The following is a 20,069-nucleotide window of genomic DNA, read 5'->3' on the forward strand; positions in this document are numbered from 1 at the left end:
GATGTGTTCGGCAGTTAGACGAAGCGCATCTGTGGAGTGTGCGTGCGTCATGGGAAACAATGTGCTCAGTAATTAAAGAGGCAGGGCGGCGTTTCTGTTATTTGATTTGTGACATCCTTTACGGGAAGCGCCGGCACAAGGCTGCTCACAGCACTTGGTCACGTGTCGCACCAGAACCGTTTTTGGAACCGAAGCTTAGAAATTGCTCACGGTTCCGGTTCTTTTCAAAAAACAGATCCGGTTCTGAATAAGAACTGGTTATCGGGTCCCAACCATGGGCGTAGCTTGTGGGGGGGCCAGGGGGGGCCTGAATTTTACTAAATATTTATTTATAAAGTTTTCTATGAAGTAAAAATGCATATAATGTAGTTAATAATACATGTAAAAGTTAACACGTAAAAGTTAATACATTTTAAATTGTTATTGTAAGTAAATTAATAAATCAAAACAAATTTAACATCTTCCTCAATCTCATTTGCGTAAGAATTGTCACGTGACGAATCGGCATTTTGGTGGATAATAGACTTAACGGTAATGCTTGCCTGTTGTGTGGAATAAAATTATGTTCCGCGTTTTTAACAACATACACAAACTGCAGAGAAATCTGGATTAAGATATTAATGCCGTGCTTGATGATTCCGGACCCGGACAATCAGATAAAGGTGATCCACAGGACACAGCCGGTTTAGCCGCACACTACTTTTATGCCGACCATTTACATCCAAATTTAATTTTCACAGAACACAACCTTTAAATAGCTTTTAGAATATAAACTGTTTACCGTCTATTCAGTAAGACTAAATAAAAAGTGTGCGCCTCATTGTGCAACTTGAATCAAGCCCAACAAATGTCTGTTTTAAAAACAGTGGATGAGTAATTCACTCCTTGATTTGCTTAATAAAAGCCTCCTTTGAGATCGTTTTGACAGACATGTTTATTGTGCATTTTAAACGTGTTTATTGCTAAGTTTAGTGTGGCAAAATAGAAGCGCAGCTGTAATTCGTGGGCAATGTATGTGGTTACCATGACAACCTCACGCACTTGCCACTGCTCTATGTGAATGTGAATATGTAGATTTACTATAGCAAAACTAAAATGTGTTTAAAAGTACATCTGACCAAATCCACCAGTTCGGTTTGGCCCCCCCAAGCTCAAACGTCAAGCTACGCCTACCCTAGTCGTTTATGTCTTAAATGATCGTAAACGGCGGAGAAAGAAAACATGTTTATCAGCATATTAGATCCGTGCATTTAGTTTTAAAGTGATAGAATGCTAATAAACCTTTATAAGTTAATCAAACAACAAGAGAGAAAATCTCTCACTGCTCTTATCTGAATCGCTTTATGAATAAATCTATATATTTAATTTATACAGTGAAGGCTATTTAGTGGTTTTTGTAACATACAATTTAAGTAGTTCCTATTTCTTATTTCTAGTGCTTGAAGGTTTTCAGGGAGGTCTGTTTCATTTGTGTCTTTTGTCCAATTATATTTTTTTCCCTATTGGAAAATAAATTAGTTTAGTTAATGAATTAGTTAACTAAACTAATTAGTTCCTGTTTAAGTGGCACTTGAAATTAAACCAACTCTCACAAAAGCTTAAAACTACACACAAATTCGCTGAAAACAAAAAATAGCCTATATTTACAAACATTTTGTAAAAGACAGAATTTTACTGTTTTATGAAAATACAGTATAAATCTGTTAGAATGTACCTATAAACTTGCACTGTAACTATATATATATATATATATATTTTTTTTTTTAAGTTGCAAATAAAACAGATTATTGGAGTCGGTTGTACAAGAAAATACTATTTCAGTCTTTAAAATTCAAAATGTCATGTTTAATTTAGCGTTACTGCCTGTTTATTTGTAACTAATTGTGAAATTGTTCTAGTAGCAATTTCTAAATGAAAAGTGTTTCAGTAAATTCTTCACCAGAGTTTGATAATGCAGCTTGGTGTGATGATACTGACCTTCAGCCCTGTAACATTTAACATTTAAGCACCTGAATGCAACAGGACACAGTATAGAACATGTTTTGAAAGATAAATGTCATGGGTTTTTAATCACTTTTCAGTTAAATGGCAAGTAATTTATTACCAGGCATACCACGTTTGAATTTGCCCAGTCACCTATTCAAATTATGTATGTATAAGAATTCCAACTGTGACAGGCATGAAATAATATGCAGTAACATGGTTTTGGTTAGAGTAGTAAATTAATAACTATTAGTATATGAAGTAAGTGCAAGATTGTAAGTACATATGCTTGGTAATAGGTTTTAAAAAAAAAATTTTGTCAGCTAATCTGAACATTAGGGAGGGTGCAATAAAACATTCCCTGAAATTTTCTGGTACAAATTTTCCTTTGTTATACAGCTGATCACTTCCAATATAAAAACACCTCTGGACTGTGATACTGATTCATGCCATTAGGCAAAAAGATATCTTATAGATATTTCAATTTCAATTATTAAATAACACACACACAAATGTTGCTGCATCTAGTCATATTCATTGTCTTTTATTAACTGTAAAAATATTTATATGTGCTTTTTACCTCAAAAAGTGAAAGGATTGAATTTTTTTGGATCAAAATATTCAGCAGCCTCTGTTGTTAGTCTGATTTAATCATTAAACATATTATTGCACAAAAATGTGCATGGCCAGATAAAAGATTGTGTAAGTTGTGTTTTATTGCAACATCTTCCACATCTTATGCTTCCTGTGTTATACAGCATGCGAGTGCTGCATCATTAATCCATTGCTATTCTATGTCATATTTTCAAGGTCACAGAGCCCTCAGGCTTTTACTACATGAATTACTCATCTTTTCAAATATCTTACATACGTGCCACCAAGGCAATCAAGTACCTCTTACCACAGGATCAAATGAATATATTAGTTTTCACAATCATGTAGCCAGATGGATCTTTTGTGTTCTGAGGTCAGAGCCAGACCAGGATTTTCATTCAGTATTGACAGAACTTAAATGTGGCATTGCCTGTCTGTGGTGCAGGTCTGCTGTCTCAAGTGCCATCTAATATGTGTCGCCTGAGCTCTATCACAACCATATCAGATGAGAATGTGTGACGTTTTTGTTACACAGAACATTAGAAGGCAATATTATGACTATCACATCCATGTGAGAATGACTAGAAGCAGGAAATAGTGGAAGCTTGGCAGTTGACTGGTTGTTCAAACTGATGGGTGGTGCCGTAGGCGTGTACTGCGATCCCCACAGGGGTTTGTGATGGACTGATAAGTGAGATTGGCTCAGGAAGTCAGTTATCTGAACGGTGAACAAGAACGGTGATCAAGCCTTGTACTGTATATCATTTAGTCTAACTAAACTAACTTTTAAATATTACATTAGGATCTTTTTTTGAAATGCGTAACGTCTTTATTTCTAGACAATTTAAATGAATGATCAAGATGAACTGCACAAATCAATAATGTCATATTTAGTGCTGTTGCTTACTTGGCAGTCAGTGCGAGCTCTTCCCTGTCTGTCAGTCTGTTATTTTGATGATCAATTATATCATAGTGTTAACTCTGTGATAGTGAGCCAGATGTTCTGCAAAGTAGGGTCAAGGGGTGGTTTAACCTAGTAATCTAGGCCAGAAGTCGAAATGTTGCAGGTACTAACCTCATAAGGGGTGATCTATAAGCTATGATAATTGTTGAGTAATTTTGAGAGATAATTGAGTAAAGCACTTAATTCTAGGTAGCGCTACACTCTTAAAATAAAGGTTCCAAAAGGGTTTTTTTACATCGATGCTAGGGCTGTGCAATATATCGAAATATATCGCAAATATACATATCGCTACGGCTTGCAATATATGGGGCCATGAACAAAACACAAAGAGAAAATAACTCACTGCTCTTACCTAAATAACTTTTATAGCTTAAATAAGAATCAGTGCATATTGAATTCATAGAAGTTCACAGAACTGACTCAGCAACAGCTGAGTAAAACTGTTTCATCTGAGCATGTGGCACTTTAAGCATTATCGTATCGCATATCGACTATTGCATTATTTAATGAGTTATCGCATAAGAACCTTTTTACCACTAGTATGAAGAACTGCGTAATACTTGGAACAGTTTTGATACTATATTGATTGTTTATGTTGCTACGGGTGTTGCGCAGATAGTAATACCAAAGTCCCTTTAACCCTCATCCGTCCCTCCCGAACCTATAACAAAAGTGTCCCTCGTGGGTCAAAATGACCCGAAGGCCAAAGAAACACTCATTTTATTTTTGGTCCAGATTGGTCCATTTTTATATTTTTTTTATACATTTTATGATTACAGCCACTAGAGGGGCCTATTGAATCCTATGGAGATTCTTAAATGAGCCAAACAAGTGAAATCTTTAAAACTACACTAACTTGAGGCTTCATTAAGCTTTCAGATATATATCAAAACATTTTTTTTTTTAACTATTTTGTAAGAAAAAAAAAATTGATACTGAATTTTAATCCAAGCACATGTATATTCATACAGTTTCATAAATATGTAATAAATATAAAAGATACATTTAAAAATATAAATATGATATAAACTCATTGGTCTCTACCCCATCACTCAAATTTAACTGTGTTAAGTAAAAAACAAATGCCTTAATTTTAATTTTGGTAATTATCCAGCAGAAACATCATAAATGCTATAATGTGTTTCAATGGGAGTGTGTGTGTTTGTGTGTGTGTGTGTGTGTGTGCCTGTATGTGTGTGTGTGTGTGGGTATGTAAGTTTTTTTGTGCATTGGGGACATTCTGCAGTCTCAGCCCTTTGTTTGGGTATGCATCTTTTCTGGATTGTGTCAGATGTTATATAGTAAAAAAAATCAAATAAATAAACAAATGCTGTTTTTTTCGGACATGCCACTTATTCCTATGGCCGGGTCAAAATGCGAGGGACACTTCTGTTACTTTTTTTTATTACACATTTTATTACACACAGAATCCTCAAATCGACTCAAATTTTTTTGTGTGTGCTACATGCTCAAGTGTGACCAAATTAAATGTAAAAAAATCTGCTGTTTTTCCGTACATTCCATGCTTTTCCAGTGGAGGGCCAAAATGACCCGCGAGGGACACTTTTGATACTTTTTTTAAAGCACCCAATTAAACTTCTCAAATTCACTCAAATTTTTTTTCATGTATTCCCAGTTCAAGTGTGACAAAAGTTTAAAAAAGTCTCATAACATAACGATCAATGCTCGATTTTAAAAAAATCTTTAGGGTCAAAATGACCCGAGGGACGGATGAGGGAAAGCAAGTCATATCACTCGGTAGCCGTCTTTGAAATGCCTCTCTGGCATGCAAGTGCAGCTCCCATCTCTTTAAATGGGGAAACATCAAATACTCAAGCTGTTCACCATGCTTAAATTTCATATTTGAAATCACCAATGAAATCTGACAACTGTCTCATAAATCAAATAGCATTAAAACAAAGCTTCCGTCAATAGAGTGGCCATACCAAAGACTATAGAATACCCAAGACACGTAAACTCGTATAGTTTTGAATGTGGAAAAATGCAACACTCAATATGGCTGCTCTATCAAAGCCCCTCCTTCTGAATAAAAGAGCCAATCGCTAATTGGTAAAGAATTGGTAAAGACATTGCTCATATCACTGCAGCTGCCGTTAGAAGTCCCGGTTGCTATAGAGATTGTCAGCATTTGGGACTGCACATGCACACTAGGTGGTCTAGCCTGAAAAATAAGCTTTTTTCAACACTATTTGAGCAACAGAATCAACATTTATGAGACAGTTGTTGTCAGAATTAATTGGTGATATCAAATATGAAATTTAATCATAAGCTTGGCAAACAGTTTTGGAGAATTTGATGTTTCACCATTCAAATAGATAGGAGCTGCACTTGCATGCCCAAGAGGCATTTCAAAGATGGACACAGAGTGAAATGACTTGCCTTAAAGGGACTTTCGTTGGAGTTCTTCTCATTGAGGGGCGCATCATGAGTCCTCTGAATCAAAAAATTACAAAATGGGATATCCTACAGTCTCATCAACTTAACAGATAAGTGCAAGAGAAGGCTACAATACTGTAAGTGCACTTAAAGTGAACCATTCGGCATTTGGGATAGGGTGGAAATTCCATGTTAGGCCTTTTGGATGGGCAGAGCTTTAACATATCCGGAAAGGTTTATTTGTCAGACTAAGTGGCTTGGATCAGCGAGTCAAATCCAATACTGGCACAATAGGCCTCTTGTCAATAAGTTGGTGGAAAAAAACAATGAAAAAATGAGCACACAGGATAGAAACTAATTTAACGATTCATCCCAATTGTGCTAACAAATGGAGGGATAAATGTGTTACTGGGAAACAATTAACCTCCCGATGTATTTTATAGACTTTAAACGAAGCATTTAATCCCTCTTTTCAAATGTATCAGAGCTCAAACTGTTATCTATTCATTTCCAGTGCAAGGAAATCTGCTTTAATCTGCTGGATTAACCCCTCTGTGCTGTTTTCATCAAAGGAAAACTAATGTTAGACGGCTCCCTGAGTGCACTCTGAACAATCGAGTCTTCAAAGAGGAAGTAGAGGAAGGATAAAGAGGAAGCGTCAATGTCAGAGAAACCTCAGAGCTGCCTCTTGATTTTCGATAAAGCAAGACTGTGCAGAGGATATCTATGATGTTCGATATCTTAGCATGTACATCACTCCTACCACAGACTTGAATACAAGCCTGTGGAAAAAAGGAAGACAATGTAAATACCAGAACTGATCTGTAAAATGAGCCAATTCTCTAACTTTTATAGCTTCTCAAATGGGCATTTTAAAGCTAAAGTATCACAGTAAGTCTTTATCAAGAGCATTTCGTGAACACTAGACGCTAGTCCCGTGGATAAGCTCAATTATCTTCAAGAAAAGCGTAGACAGCCAGGGTCACGACCACCGGGGGTCAAAAAGTCAACACATCAACAAGAGAATCACTCACCTCTTAAAACAATTGAGTACTAGCATTACACCGGATGAATCCAAGCACAGGCCTGAACCCGCTCGGGGGCTAGAAATAAACTAAAGTGATTAACTCAGTGGCATGGGGTTATGTAAAGATGACATTTAATGTAATGAAACTTCATCGCACTCAGTCACGCCCTGCCCTTGTGCACGCCTGCATATGTGTGTGTGCATGGTGGTCACTGCATAACTCCTGTCATTTGAGATGTCCGGAGCTCAGCGCTCACAATATTCACTTTGTTGTGATGAATGTTCTGTAATCCGTGTTGGAACTGAGTGAAGGAGTTAAAGATCCAAATGTTCCCTAAAGAGCCAGCCTCCCCCCACCAACCCTGAGGGCTGATTAATGGAAAGACTGCATGACTCCGTGTGATTGGAATGAAGATGGAGGGGATATTGTTTATGATCATGTTAGGAAAGAGACTGAGCTGAACCCTGATCGACTACAGAGGGGCCTGTGGACAAAAAAAACGAGAGAAGGGTGTTCACTGTTTACAGGGAGGGATGTGATCTAAGTGTTGCACATTATAATTTCACATGGTCTCACACATGCTCACAAACACAGTCATCTTTGGCCTGCTTTTGACCTCGCTCGTTTTAGAGCACAAAGGGCCCCTGTGTGATATCAAAGGCAAAACATCTCACGCTCGGCTCAGATGGTCACCAACACAGACTAGAGCCCCTGTATTTTAAAAACGGCTCAATGGCCTACAGACAAACCTTAACCAACCCCTAACCTTAATATAAACACGTGTTTGCATATGAACAAATAAAAAGGTCACCTGAGATAGTCATTGCAATGGCCGTCAATGAGAATCAAACACAAATGTGACCCTGGACCACAAAACCAGTCATATTGTCAATTATTATTTGAAATTGAGATTTATACATAATCTGAAAGCTGAATAAATAAGCTTTGGTTTGTTAGGATATGACAATATTTGGCTGAGATACAACTATTTAAAAATCTGGAATCTGAGGGTGCAAAAAATCTAAATATTGAGAAAATAGCCTTTAAAGTTGTCCAAATGAAGTCCTTTGCAATGCATCTTACTAATCAAAAATTAAGTTTTGATATATTTACAGTAGGAAATTTACAAAATATTACAAAATATCTTCATGGAACATGATCTTTACTTAATATCCTAATGATTTTTGGCATAAAAGAAAAATCTATAATTTTGACCCATACAATGTATTGTTGGCTATAGCTACAAAATATACCCGTGCTGCTTATGACTGGTTTTGTCCCAGTTCAAGTGTGACAAAAGTTTAAAAAAGTCTCATAACATAACGATCAATGCTCGATTTTAAAAAAATCTTTAGGGTCAAAATGACCCGAGGGACGGATGAGGGAAAGCAAGTCATATCACTCGGTAGCCGTCTTTGAAATGCCTCTCTGGCATGCAAGTGCAGCTCCCATCTCTTTAAACGGGGAAACATCAAATACTCAAGCTGTTCACCATGCTTAAATTTCATATTTGAAATCACCAATGAAATCTGACAACTGTCTCATAAATCAAATAGCATTAAAACAAAGCTTCCGTCAATAGAGTGGCCATACCAAAGACTATAGAATACCCAAGACACGTAAACTCGTATAGTTTTGAATGTGGAAAAATGCAACACTCAATATGGCTGCTCTATCAAAGCCCCTCCTTCTGAATAAAAGAGCCAATCGCTAATTGGTAAAGAATTGGTAAAGACATTGCTCATATCACTGCAGCTGCCGTTAGAAGTCCCGGTTGCTATAGAGATTGTCAGCATTTGGGACTGCACATGCACACTAGGTGGTCTAGCCTGAAAAATAAGCTTTTTTCAACACTATTTGAGCAACAGAATCAACATTTATGAGACAGTTGTTGTCAGAATTAATTGGTGATATCAAATATGAAATTTAATCATAAGCTTGGCAAACAGTTTTGGAGAATTTGATGTTTCACCATTCAAATAGATAGGAGCTGCACTTGCATGCCCAAGAGGCATTTAAAAAATGGTCGCCGAGTGAAATGAATTGCATTAAAGGGACTTTGGCCATACGGAGCATTGCATTTTTCCCCATTCAAAACTATATGGGTGACACATCTTGGGTATTCTTCTGTAGTCTTTGGTGATACATAGAACCATTGTGTGAAGCAGTCATAGCCGTGCTTTATCATGAATGAAACACCGCATATGACCAATCAGCATCAAGGACTGGAAGTAAGCATTTTATAAGTAATAATAAATATTAATTAATACTAATTTCTTAATTTTATTTGTGCTATCTCCAAGTACAACTGTATATTATGCTTTGTTTTAGAGTTATTTATCTAAAACATCATACAATTTTTCTACACATTACTTTGGTGTTGTCTACATATAATTCTTTGTGTAGACCCTTTTGTTGCATGTGAAATAAACAACTGAAGATTTTACTGTTGTTTTCTTCTGTCTAGTTGGATGTCAGTTGTCTAGTTTGATGTCAGTTGGGTGGAAAAAGCTAAAAGCTTCATTTTGGACCAGATTTTTTAGTAAAATCATAAAGTTTCAGTTACTCTCTACTTAAATTACTTCGCTATACCCCTTTTCTGGTTTAGCAGTGTTGTTCTGTATCGACACAATCCATTAACAGATGCTTTTCTTTCAGGCAGTTTTCTCCAGAACTTGATTGTGGGTAAATATTGAATTTTCAGTCTTTAAGGAATAAATGTGCTTCTCATCAACAGACTTGCTGTCTCGTGTTTGACTCTGCTGAATTTGTGTATTGATCTACAGATCCATCACTTGTCCAACCCAATGCCATTTTATGTCTAGACTCTTTTGGAGTTTGTTAATCTCATCAGTTAATCTCTGTTTGTGGTATTTGGTCATGGAGAGAACAACAGTGTTCACAAAGGAGATTAGTTTGAACTGCTGAGGAAATGCCCTAAATTAGGTCCCTCTGGCCTAATTCAAGGGTCTGAGAGGATTGTGAAGTGTTGATAAACTGTTGCTAGAGCAATATGTGTAAGTGTTTAGACAGTCCCATGTGAGGATGTAGAGAGATATATCTGTTGATGCATAGTCTGTCTGTACTCCCAGAGCTGAGCTAGTGGACTAGTGACTCTCTGAGGACCTTGATAAGCTGACCAGACACAGTGCAACCCGGGCACATGAAAAATACAGTTTTGCATAACATTTCTTATTGCATGTTGTGCTATGGTTTCAAAGTGAAATGTCCAGTAAGTGGCACTAAAAAAGCATGTTCAGTTTCTCTTTTTACCTTGTTTTTACACACCTTTGAACTTTTTGTCAAACCCATGTTTCACAGGAGTTGTACCCGAGCACTCTGCATTGCATAAACAGTCAGTTTACTACAAAAGAAAACCTGTACATGGAGCTGAATATGTGATGCAAACGTTAAAATGTATTTGTTTACAAATCATGCATTATGGTAAAAGTGTTTTAGGTGATAACATAGTATTCTGCATGTAACCATGTGAAAATTTAGTCTTTGATAATCTGCCCTTTAATCATAATTTGATTAGTGTTCATTTTAGTTGAAATCTGCAGCAAATTGTATGTATAGGCAAGTTTTGCAAAAAATGTAGGTAGATACACCTACCTATATTGTGCACATCACAGAAAATTGCTGCAATATATGATGTGTCTCAATAAATGCTGTTCATTTGGTGGTTGTAACCGTTAGACTCCCAAAATATGAAGGCTCGATACAGCAGTGTGCTATAAAGCATAAATGTGACTTTATTTTGAAGTGTTCAGCGTTATCTCCACTGTCCAATTGAAGCAGCTGTATCAAGATGATCTGCTTAAAGGGATTTCTGTGTAAGATTTCGCCTCACCTGTCTTAAGTCTCTTAAGCCTTGACCTTTGTTATAATCAGCTTTCACATGCTGACCTAGGAAAAGAATGACCAGCTGTTCCCCCACCCAGTGTTCCCTCAGTGAAAGACTGAGAGCAAGCGATGAAGAATATGCAGCTTTACGCAAGGTTAATACCATATTAATGCAGTTTAGTTTGACAGATGCTGCTAAAGTCTCAGATGCTGTCTACATAAAGCCTAGTCCACACAGAACCGTCTGATTGACTGGTTGGTAAAATTACCAACCTCAGTCTTATATGACATTTAGGGGTGACTAACTCTTAATTAAGATATACCACAAATGCTACAGAAATAAAGTGGTAGCCCATTTCTGTTATGCTCACAAAGGCTGCATTTACTAAAAATAGTAATTTGATTTGATTTATTTATGCTTTTCCTATTTATTGCTTTATATGCTTTTCCTATTTATTCTGTCATTAATTACTCACCGTCATGTCGTTCCAAACCCGTAAGATCTTCGTTCACAAATTAAGATATTCTTAATATCCTGGTTTTATTTGTGCACAAAGTATTCTTGTAGTTTCGTAAAATTATGGTTGAACCCCTGATGTCACATGGACTATTTTACCGATGTCTTTGCTACATTTCCGGACCTGGGAACATTGCAGTTGTGTTGCTGTCTATGAAGGAGCTGAAAGCTCTCGCATTTCATCAAAAATATCTTAATTTTGTGTTCCGAAGATGAACGAAGGTATTACGGATTTGGAACGACATAAGGGTGAGTAACTAATGACAGAATTTTAATTTTTGGGTGAACTATTTACTAAGAGAAAGCAGGGAAAGTCAAGCCCATTTCTGAACGAGAGGTACCTTATACTCAGAGTCAGTTACCATTGTAAGCAGGTTTTCTTTGGTAAACCCAGTTTCTTTTCTTTTCACCCCCCCATTTTACATGCTGCAAAATGCTTTTGTTACAGAATATTTTGTAATCTAAATAAAGTGCATTTTACTTTAAACAAGAAAAGTCATCTTAATGCTAATGGAAACAAGATTATTTTTCTTAGCCCATTGGCAGATAATTTACAAAATAAGAAGAATACACTTAAAAGACTAAATACTTTGTCATTTTCTTAAGTAGAAAATGCATCTTGATTTAAGAATCTTTAGATATTTTGATTGGAAACAAGAAGACAAAAATAATAAGTAAGAAAAGCATTTTTTGCGGTGCAGGTACATTCATTCATTGCATTTTTTATCATGCAGACACTGTGAAAGTAACAAAGACGGCATGTCCTTTTATGCAGAATCATAGATGCATTATGCAGTAGATGAGGAGGCTGCATTAATAGGGAGTTACATTTACATTGGGAGAGGATGCATATTTATTTGAGCGGTACTATTTTTTAAATGGTAGTTTTCTATATAACATCAGGGATTCAGAGCACATTAGTAAGGCCACTGTATGCAAAGCGGTAAGGAAAGTGTGCCTCGCTCTCACCCTTTTTATGAGAATTTTTGTGTAGTTTCATGAGCACATTTAATTATGTGAAAAGAGGGTTAGACTATGTAGAAAAAGCTGCTGCACACTGAAATTGACACTGAAAGATATTTGTTTAATATGTCAAATGTTTGTAAAATCATGTAGCCTACACCCATGAACGTTTTATGCTTAAAGCTTTATCTGATTGAATTATGTTTTTATACTATGTTTAATATGTTTTAACCTACTGAGAGTGGATTGAACTAACTCAGTTCAGCTGTTCTGAAACCAAAAACTCAGAGTTTCCCATATCAGGGTAAGTCAACTCGGAGTTCAAGTTTCAACTCAAGAGTTGGTTGAACCTCCTTATTGAAACGGGCCCTAGAACACACAAAGCGCTGAAAGAAACTTCGCTTAGCACACCGTTATCTTTGTGTCTGGAACGTCTGTGTCGGCACGCGTTCTTATTGTTATCAGACTGAGGAGACACCAGAGCATGTGGATATTATTGTTTTTCTCAACATTAACATGTGAAACAATATAAACACAATAAACATAGGCTGACTCGAGTGTATGTTTGTTCTGTACTGTAATTGGCATGGCCTGCTTTAGTTTTTTCTATTTGCTCTGCTTGAGCTTGAATGCTTTTGTTCTTTATGTAGGCTATATATTTTTTTGTTTGTTTGCTTACACACGTTTTTGACTAAAAGAAAACCTTGTTGTAGAACATTGTTGTGTATATAATGCCTAATCATAAGCTTGTTCAGAAATGGTGACAAACTGATTATAAAAAATAAAAAAAACATCTTTCTCGTTAAATGTCATTTAAATAAACGTATATTCAAATATTTGAATATTCATTTTTTTATGAGCACAGATATTTGAATACGGTATTTTTGAAAAATGCCCATCCCAGTTGAAAACAGCTGTGCTGCTTAATATTTTTGTGGGAACCATGATACATTTTTCGTCTTTTGTAACGTTATAAATACCTGATTAATGTAATGCATTCTTGATGAATAGAAGTGTAAATGTCTTTACAAATTTCTTACTGACTAAAAAATAGTAGTAGTGCATATTTTAATTACCATCATATGTACTTTTTCTCTTCTCATTACAGAGTGCTGCTGCGGCACCCAGTCCAGTCCTAGGCAACATGCCCCCCGGTGACAGCATGCCGGGTGGACCCATGCCCCCCGGGTTCTTCCAGGTGGGTCATTCCTCCTCACCCTCTCCATAAACCATCTGTAACAATCTGACGGTAAGCCCTCAGGGTTTCAGACACGTGCCGTGCCACTGGTTCACAGAGAAACCATTATTCCACGGTCTCTGGTCTTCTGCCAAGCTGGGTGTCTGCGGGGAACCAGTCTGATTGCGACCATTAGCCGCTAATGGCAGGCAGGGTCATGTGCATTCTCTACTCTGAGAGTGGGCTCGCCGTTGCCCTGCTGAGTAGCCCTAAATGTGTTGGTGGGATGTACCTTCAGCAGTGGAGTTAACGCTTTATCACTCAGAAGCTTTCTGAGAGGGTGACTCATCACAATATCGTAATGAGTTCTAGGAAAATATTTATGGATGAAAAGATGTTTATGATTATATTTTTGAAGGAAGCATATGGAGAAATCTTTGTCAGACCAGATGGAATCATTACCCTCCAAGAGCTTTTGTGGGAATGCAGCATGGCACAGATTTTCAGATACTGAGAGCTGCAGAACATGGAACTGGTTTATGCAAGTTCTGAAACGTGTATCAGTGGATATGCAGAAAAATGTTGAACAGTTGAGTGTCTTTGGTCTTTTAGACCACGGTTAAACCCCATTGCCCTCTAGTGGTGACATGAATGATGATTTGTAAAAACATGTACTTAGTTATTATTCTTTTGTATTTCTGTAGAAATATCTAAACATCCTTAAAACCTGATGAATTTTCTTGAGAATAAAAATATTTTTTATGTAAATTAATAGAAAAAAATGCTATTATGTGTCTCAAATTTAGTGAGGAGAAAAACTTCAAGATATATTCTATGAAGATATATTCTGAAGATATATTCTATAGAAAATTACTGCATAAAATTTGTTCTAGACCATTAATACTGTGATTCACAGGACTATGATTCACATAATGTTTTGCAATGTCTATCAACCAATCAGAATCAAAATCGATTAAAAATTAATTCAACCACACTGTGGTGTAATTGAAAGAAGTTTCTTATGCTCACTGAGGCTGCATGTATTCGATAAAAATTACAATAACATTGTAACATATTACAATTTAAAATATTTTTTTTAATTTGAATATATTTAAATCTATATTTTGAAATGTTATTTATTTCGGTGTAAAGCTGAATTTTCAGCGGCCATAAAGTTCTTCAGTGTTGCATGATCCTTCAGAAATCATTTTAATATTCTGATTTGGTGCTCAAGAAACATTTCTTATAATTGTCAATGTTGAAAACAATTTTTGTGCAAACCTTGATGCATTTTTCTCAGGATTCTTTGATCAATAGAAAGTTCAAAAGGACACCATTTATTTGAAATAGAAATATTTTGTACCGTTATAAACGTATTTACAGTCACTTTGGATTATTTAATGCATTCTTGCTGAATAGAAGTATTATTGTCTTTAAAAAAAACTTACACACGTTTTTGACTAAAAGAAAACCTTGTTGTAGAACATTGTTGTGTATATAATGCCTAATCATAAGCTTGTTCAGAAATGGTGACAAACTGATTATAAAAAATAAAAAAAACATCTTTCTCGTTAAATGTCATTTAAATAAACGTATATTCAAATATTTGAATATTCATTTTTTTATGAGCACAGATATTTGAATACGGTATTTTTGAAAAATGCCCATCCCAGTTGAAAACAGCTGTGCTGCTTAATATTTTTGTGGGAACCATGATACATTTTTCGTCTTTTGTAACGTTATAAATACCTGATTAATGTAATGCATTCTTGATGAATAGAAGTGTAAATGTCTTTACAAATTTCTTACTGACTAAAAAATAGTAGTAGTGCATATTTTAATTACCATCATATGTACTTTTTCTCTTCTCATTACAGAGTGCTGCTGCGGCACCCAGTCCAGTCCTAGGCAACATGCCCCCCGGTGACAGCATGCCGGGTGGACCCATGCCCCCCGGGTTCTTCCAGGTGGGTCATTCCTCCTCACCCTCTCCATAAACCATCTGTAACAATCTGACGGTAAGCCCTCAGGGTTTCAGACACGTGCCGTGCCACTGGTTCACAGAGAAACCATTATTCCACGGTCTCTGGTCTTCTGCCAAGCTGGGTGTCTGCGGGGAACCAGTCTGATTGCGACCATTAGCCGCTAATGGCAGGCAGGGTCATGTGCATTCTCTACTCTGAGAGTGGGCTCGCCGTTGCCCTGCTGAGTAGCCCTAAATGTGTTGGTGGGATGTACCTTCAGCAGTGGAGTTAACGCTTTATCACTCAGAAGCTTTCTGAGAGGGTGACTCATCACAATATCGTAATGAGTTCTAGGAAAATATTTATGGATGAAAAGATGTTTATGATTATATTTTTGAAGGAAGCATATGGAGAAATCTTTGTCAGACCAGATGGAATCATTACCCTCCAAGAGCTTTTGTGGGAATGCAGCATGGCACAGATTTTCAGATACTGAGAGCTGCAGAACATGGAACTGGTTTATGCAAGTTCTGAAACGTGTATCAGTGGATATGCAGAAAAATGTTGAACAGTTGAGTGTCTTTGGTCTTTTAGACCACGGTTAAACCCCATTGCCCTCTAGTGGTGACATGAATGATGATTTGTAAAAACATGTACTTAGTTATTATTCTTTTGTATTTCTGTAGAAATATCTAAACATCCTTAAAACCTGATGAATTTTCTTGAGAATAAAAATATTTTTTATGTAAATTAATAGAAAAAAATGCTATTATGTGTCTCAAATTTAGTGAGGAGAAAAACTTCAAGATATATTCTATGAAGATATATTCTGAAGATATATTCTATAGAAAATTACTGCATAAAATTTGTTCTAGACCATTAATACTGTGATTCACAGGACTATGATTCACATAATGTTTTGCAATGTCTATCAACCAATCAGAATCAAAATCGATTAAAAATTAATTCAACCACACTGTGGTGTAATTGAAAGAAGTTTCTTATGCTCACTGAGGCTGCATGTATTCGATAAAAATTACAATAACATTGTAACATATTACAATTTAAAATATTTTTTTTAATTTGAATATATTTAAATCTATATTTTGAAATGTTATTTATTTCGGTGTAAAGCTGAATTTTCAGCGGCCATAAAGTTCTTCAGTGTTGCATGATCCTTCAGAAATCATTTTAATATTCTGATTTGGTGCTCAAGAAACATTTCTTATAATTGGCTATGCTGCTGAAAATTTTTGTGCAAACCTTGATGCATTTTTCTCAGGATTCTTTGATCAATATAAAGTTCAAAAGGACACCATTTATTTGAAATAGAAATATTTTGTACCGTTATAAACGTATTTACAGTCACTTTGGATTATTTAATGCATTCTTGCTGAATAGAAGTATTATTGTCTTTAAAAAAAATCTTACTGACCCCAAACATTGGTTTGGTATTGTACATCTTGAACACATGTAAATGATTTATAGCTTGAAACATAAAGCAAAATGGGGGGGGGGATGCATCTAGCAATGTAATTTTGCATAGATTGAAGCAAAACCACTTTAGAATGAAGAGTGACATCAGCTCAAACTATCTTTTGCCTTTGGCTCTGTTCTCTTCATCTGCACCTGTCACTTTCACCTGTCATGTCTTTGAATTTGCGCTGTCTTTCTCTTGGCATTTTGCTGCTGATACTATGGCAACCTTCTCTTCCTCCCCCTACCCTCTTTGCAGGGACCACCTGGTTCCCAACCCTCCCCTCACACTCAGCTAGCTCCCAACCCTAACATGATGGGGGCGCATGGACAGGTAACAGCACACATATCTATGTACACGTTCTCTCTGTTTATATGGTTATGCATGTTACCTGCACACATCCCGATATGTTTTTCCTAAAATATTCTGTTTTCCTTCCTCCTCTCCTTTAGCTTTTGTATTGGTTACATGCTGTTAAAAAAAATTTACTGTAAAAAATAAAAGTTACTGTATGTTCCCATATTCAGCCTTTTATGTCTCCTCGCTATGCTGGAGGACCTCGGCCACCCATCAGAATGGGTAACCCGGTAAGTCACATTAAAATGTTTTAAATAACTGTTTATTGACTTTGACTTATTTTAGCACTTGACTGTCTCTGTTTCTTTAGCCTCCAGGTGGGCAGCCTTTACCTCCAAATATGATGGACCCTACACGACCAACAGGTAAGAGACTAATGGGATCAGTGTTTGTTTGAAGGTGAAAGTCCCTTATTTATTTTACAAGTAGACTTCAAATTCAATTCGCCATTGTCATTTCATTTTGATGTGCAGGTCTGTTAAATTTTAAAATTGTGTTATTATTTGGTCAGGCCATCCAAATCTGGCACCTATGCAGAGAATGAATGCTCCTCGAGGAATGGGCCCGATGGGACCGGGACCACAGGTCTGGCTCTTATACTGTCCTAAAGCTCAACTTCACAACTGTCATTCATGAAAATCTGAGTATCTTTGCCTTAGACCCCATCAATTAGTTTTACTTACTTCTAGGACTGGACAATGTAGCTAAAACAATTGTATATCAATGTATTTTACCTCAGTATTTAATGTACATCGTATACGCATACTGTATGCACGTATTATTAAAATAAATTAATAGTTTTATTAAGCAAAGAAGCAAGAATGACAATAAAGACCTTTTATAATGTTACAAAAGATTCCTACTTCAAATAAATGCTGTTGTTTTAAAAGTTCTATTCATCCAGAGCATCCTGAAAAAATTACCAGTTTCCACAAATATATTAGCAACACAACTGTTTTTAACACTGATAATGATAATAAATGTTTCTTGAGCACCAACTCGGCATATCAGAATTATTTGTGAAGAATAATGTGACACTGAATACTAATAATTCAGCTTTTCGTCACAGAAATAAATTGTTTTAAAACATATTTAAATGCAGCCTAGGTGAGTATAAGAAACTATACTACTGTTAAAAAAATTAAAAAATAATTACATGCATACATAAATATATAAAGAAATGTTTTTGAAAACAAATGTAGTCAAATGTAGTCTGAATGTTTATTGCAAGAGGTAAAATACAGTAAAACATAGTTAAACATAATCAAGGCAAGTTTTATGATAAAGATATGATTTTATGATAAAGATTTTTAAGATAAAAATGGTAGCCGTTTATAATTTTATTTTATATGCACTAATACTAAAGTTACAAAAAAAAACTGATATTTACAAATATATTTTTACTGAAACATTTTAATAGTTGTTTGTTTGAGGAACAAGGCAAGTGAAATATTAAATCAATTGTCTTACTCTTACACCAATTTTCTGAATGCACCTCTTGTGTTTGTTCAGTTTTTTGTATGGCATCCACACATTCACAGTCATTACTACAGCTTATCGGCCGAATTCCATAAATTATGTTCAACCTGTTTTCCTCTAAACTAACTGTGTCCTTGTTTTCTCCTTTCTCATGGTGTCTTCTCGGGGTGCTGGGCATCGTAGTCTGATCCTTGGTTATCATTACAGAGCTATGGAGGAGGAATGAGGCCTCCAAACTCCATGGGCGCTGGAATGCCAGGGGTGAACATGTAAGGACACTCTCAGTCTGTTGTATTTGTGGAATTTTACATTGTCAGGCTGGTCAGGATGTTCAAACAAACAGTAATGTTTTGATAGCACCCAGAGACCCCAGGAGAATTAACTTCTTCGTCTCTGCATATTAAATTCGGAAAGGAATTTTTTTTTACGCTGTAAATCCTGACATGAAATAATAGTCAGAAAAATATTTTATTGAACCATTAGACAAAATATGTATTAAAAAAAAAAATCTACATAAAAAATTTTTTGACATGTTTTTTGTTGAGTATCATATCTGATAATGCAGGCTTTTATGGCTCTTACAGTATGATATAGGAGAATATTGAGCTTATATTTGTAAAAAAATTAAATAAAAATCACCCAAAACAAGCAAACAATATGCAATTTGCAATTTTTTATTTAGACTTTATTTAAATTCTTGAGCGTTCATTGTGATCTTACATACAAGAGACTTATTTGATGTTCTTACCAAAGTTAAAAAATAGAAACTGCTCTGTTTCTCTGTACAGGGGAGCAGGAGCAGGTAGACCGTGGCCTAATCCTAATAACGGAAACACAGTAAGATACTTCAGAAAATTGAGCTGATTCTATTAGAGGGGGAATTAGTGATTTCTGGCAAACTTGGCTGATAAATAACCTTTTGGCTTCACAGATACCATATTCCTCATCATCCCCAGGAACATATCTGGTAATTGACCATTTCCTTTTCCTTCTTTTATTTTATTGTCTGTTTTGAAAGAAACTGGTTGCAGTTCTGCTTTCACAGGGTCCTCCAGGAGGAGCAGGAGGTGGTGGATGTCCTCCAGGAACACCCATCATGCCAAGTCCAGCAGGTAATGGCTTGTCACATTTCTGTCTGCTGGCCCTTTGCCATAGAAACGGTGCCTGGCTAGGGGTTGTGAGAATAGAGTTTTATGGTGACTCTTTAAAAAGCATAAACCTCCACCTCTGTGTTCACAGACTCCACTAACTCAGGTGAAAACCTCTACACATTGATCAACTCCGTACCACCAGGGGGGAACAGATCTAATGTGAGTTACTCCA

The 20,069-nt window shown here is 36.1% G+C and overlaps 1 protein-coding gene across 1 annotated transcript in view; it reads left to right on the forward strand.

Moving 5' to 3' along the window:
• The window catches only part of ssbp3a (single stranded DNA binding protein 3a), a 63,481-nt gene that overhangs the window by 35,461 nt on the left and 7,951 nt on the right, over positions 1 to 20,069 (forward strand). Inside the window, exons 5-14 of the mRNA XM_016277161.1 lie at positions 13,401 to 13,490; positions 17,169 to 17,243; positions 17,438 to 17,497; positions 17,578 to 17,632; positions 17,779 to 17,852; positions 18,930 to 19,015; positions 19,535 to 19,583; positions 19,678 to 19,713; positions 19,792 to 19,858; positions 19,986 to 20,056. Of these exons, the coding sequence (XP_016132647.1) occupies positions 13,401 to 13,490; positions 17,169 to 17,243; positions 17,438 to 17,497; positions 17,578 to 17,632; positions 17,779 to 17,852; positions 18,930 to 19,015; positions 19,535 to 19,583; positions 19,678 to 19,713; positions 19,792 to 19,858; positions 19,986 to 20,056 (663 nt within the window). The remainder of the gene's footprint in view (positions 1 to 13,400; positions 13,491 to 17,168; positions 17,244 to 17,437; positions 17,498 to 17,577; positions 17,633 to 17,778; positions 17,853 to 18,929; positions 19,016 to 19,534; positions 19,584 to 19,677; positions 19,714 to 19,791; positions 19,859 to 19,985; positions 20,057 to 20,069) is intronic.

Source organism: Sinocyclocheilus grahami, unplaced genomic scaffold (genome assembly GCF_001515645.1).
Source record: "Sinocyclocheilus grahami isolate Dianchi unplaced genomic scaffold, SAMN03320097.WGS_v1.1 scaffold109.1, whole genome shotgun sequence".
Classification (NCBI taxonomy): Eukaryota; Metazoa; Chordata; class Actinopteri; order Cypriniformes; family Cyprinidae; genus Sinocyclocheilus; species Sinocyclocheilus grahami.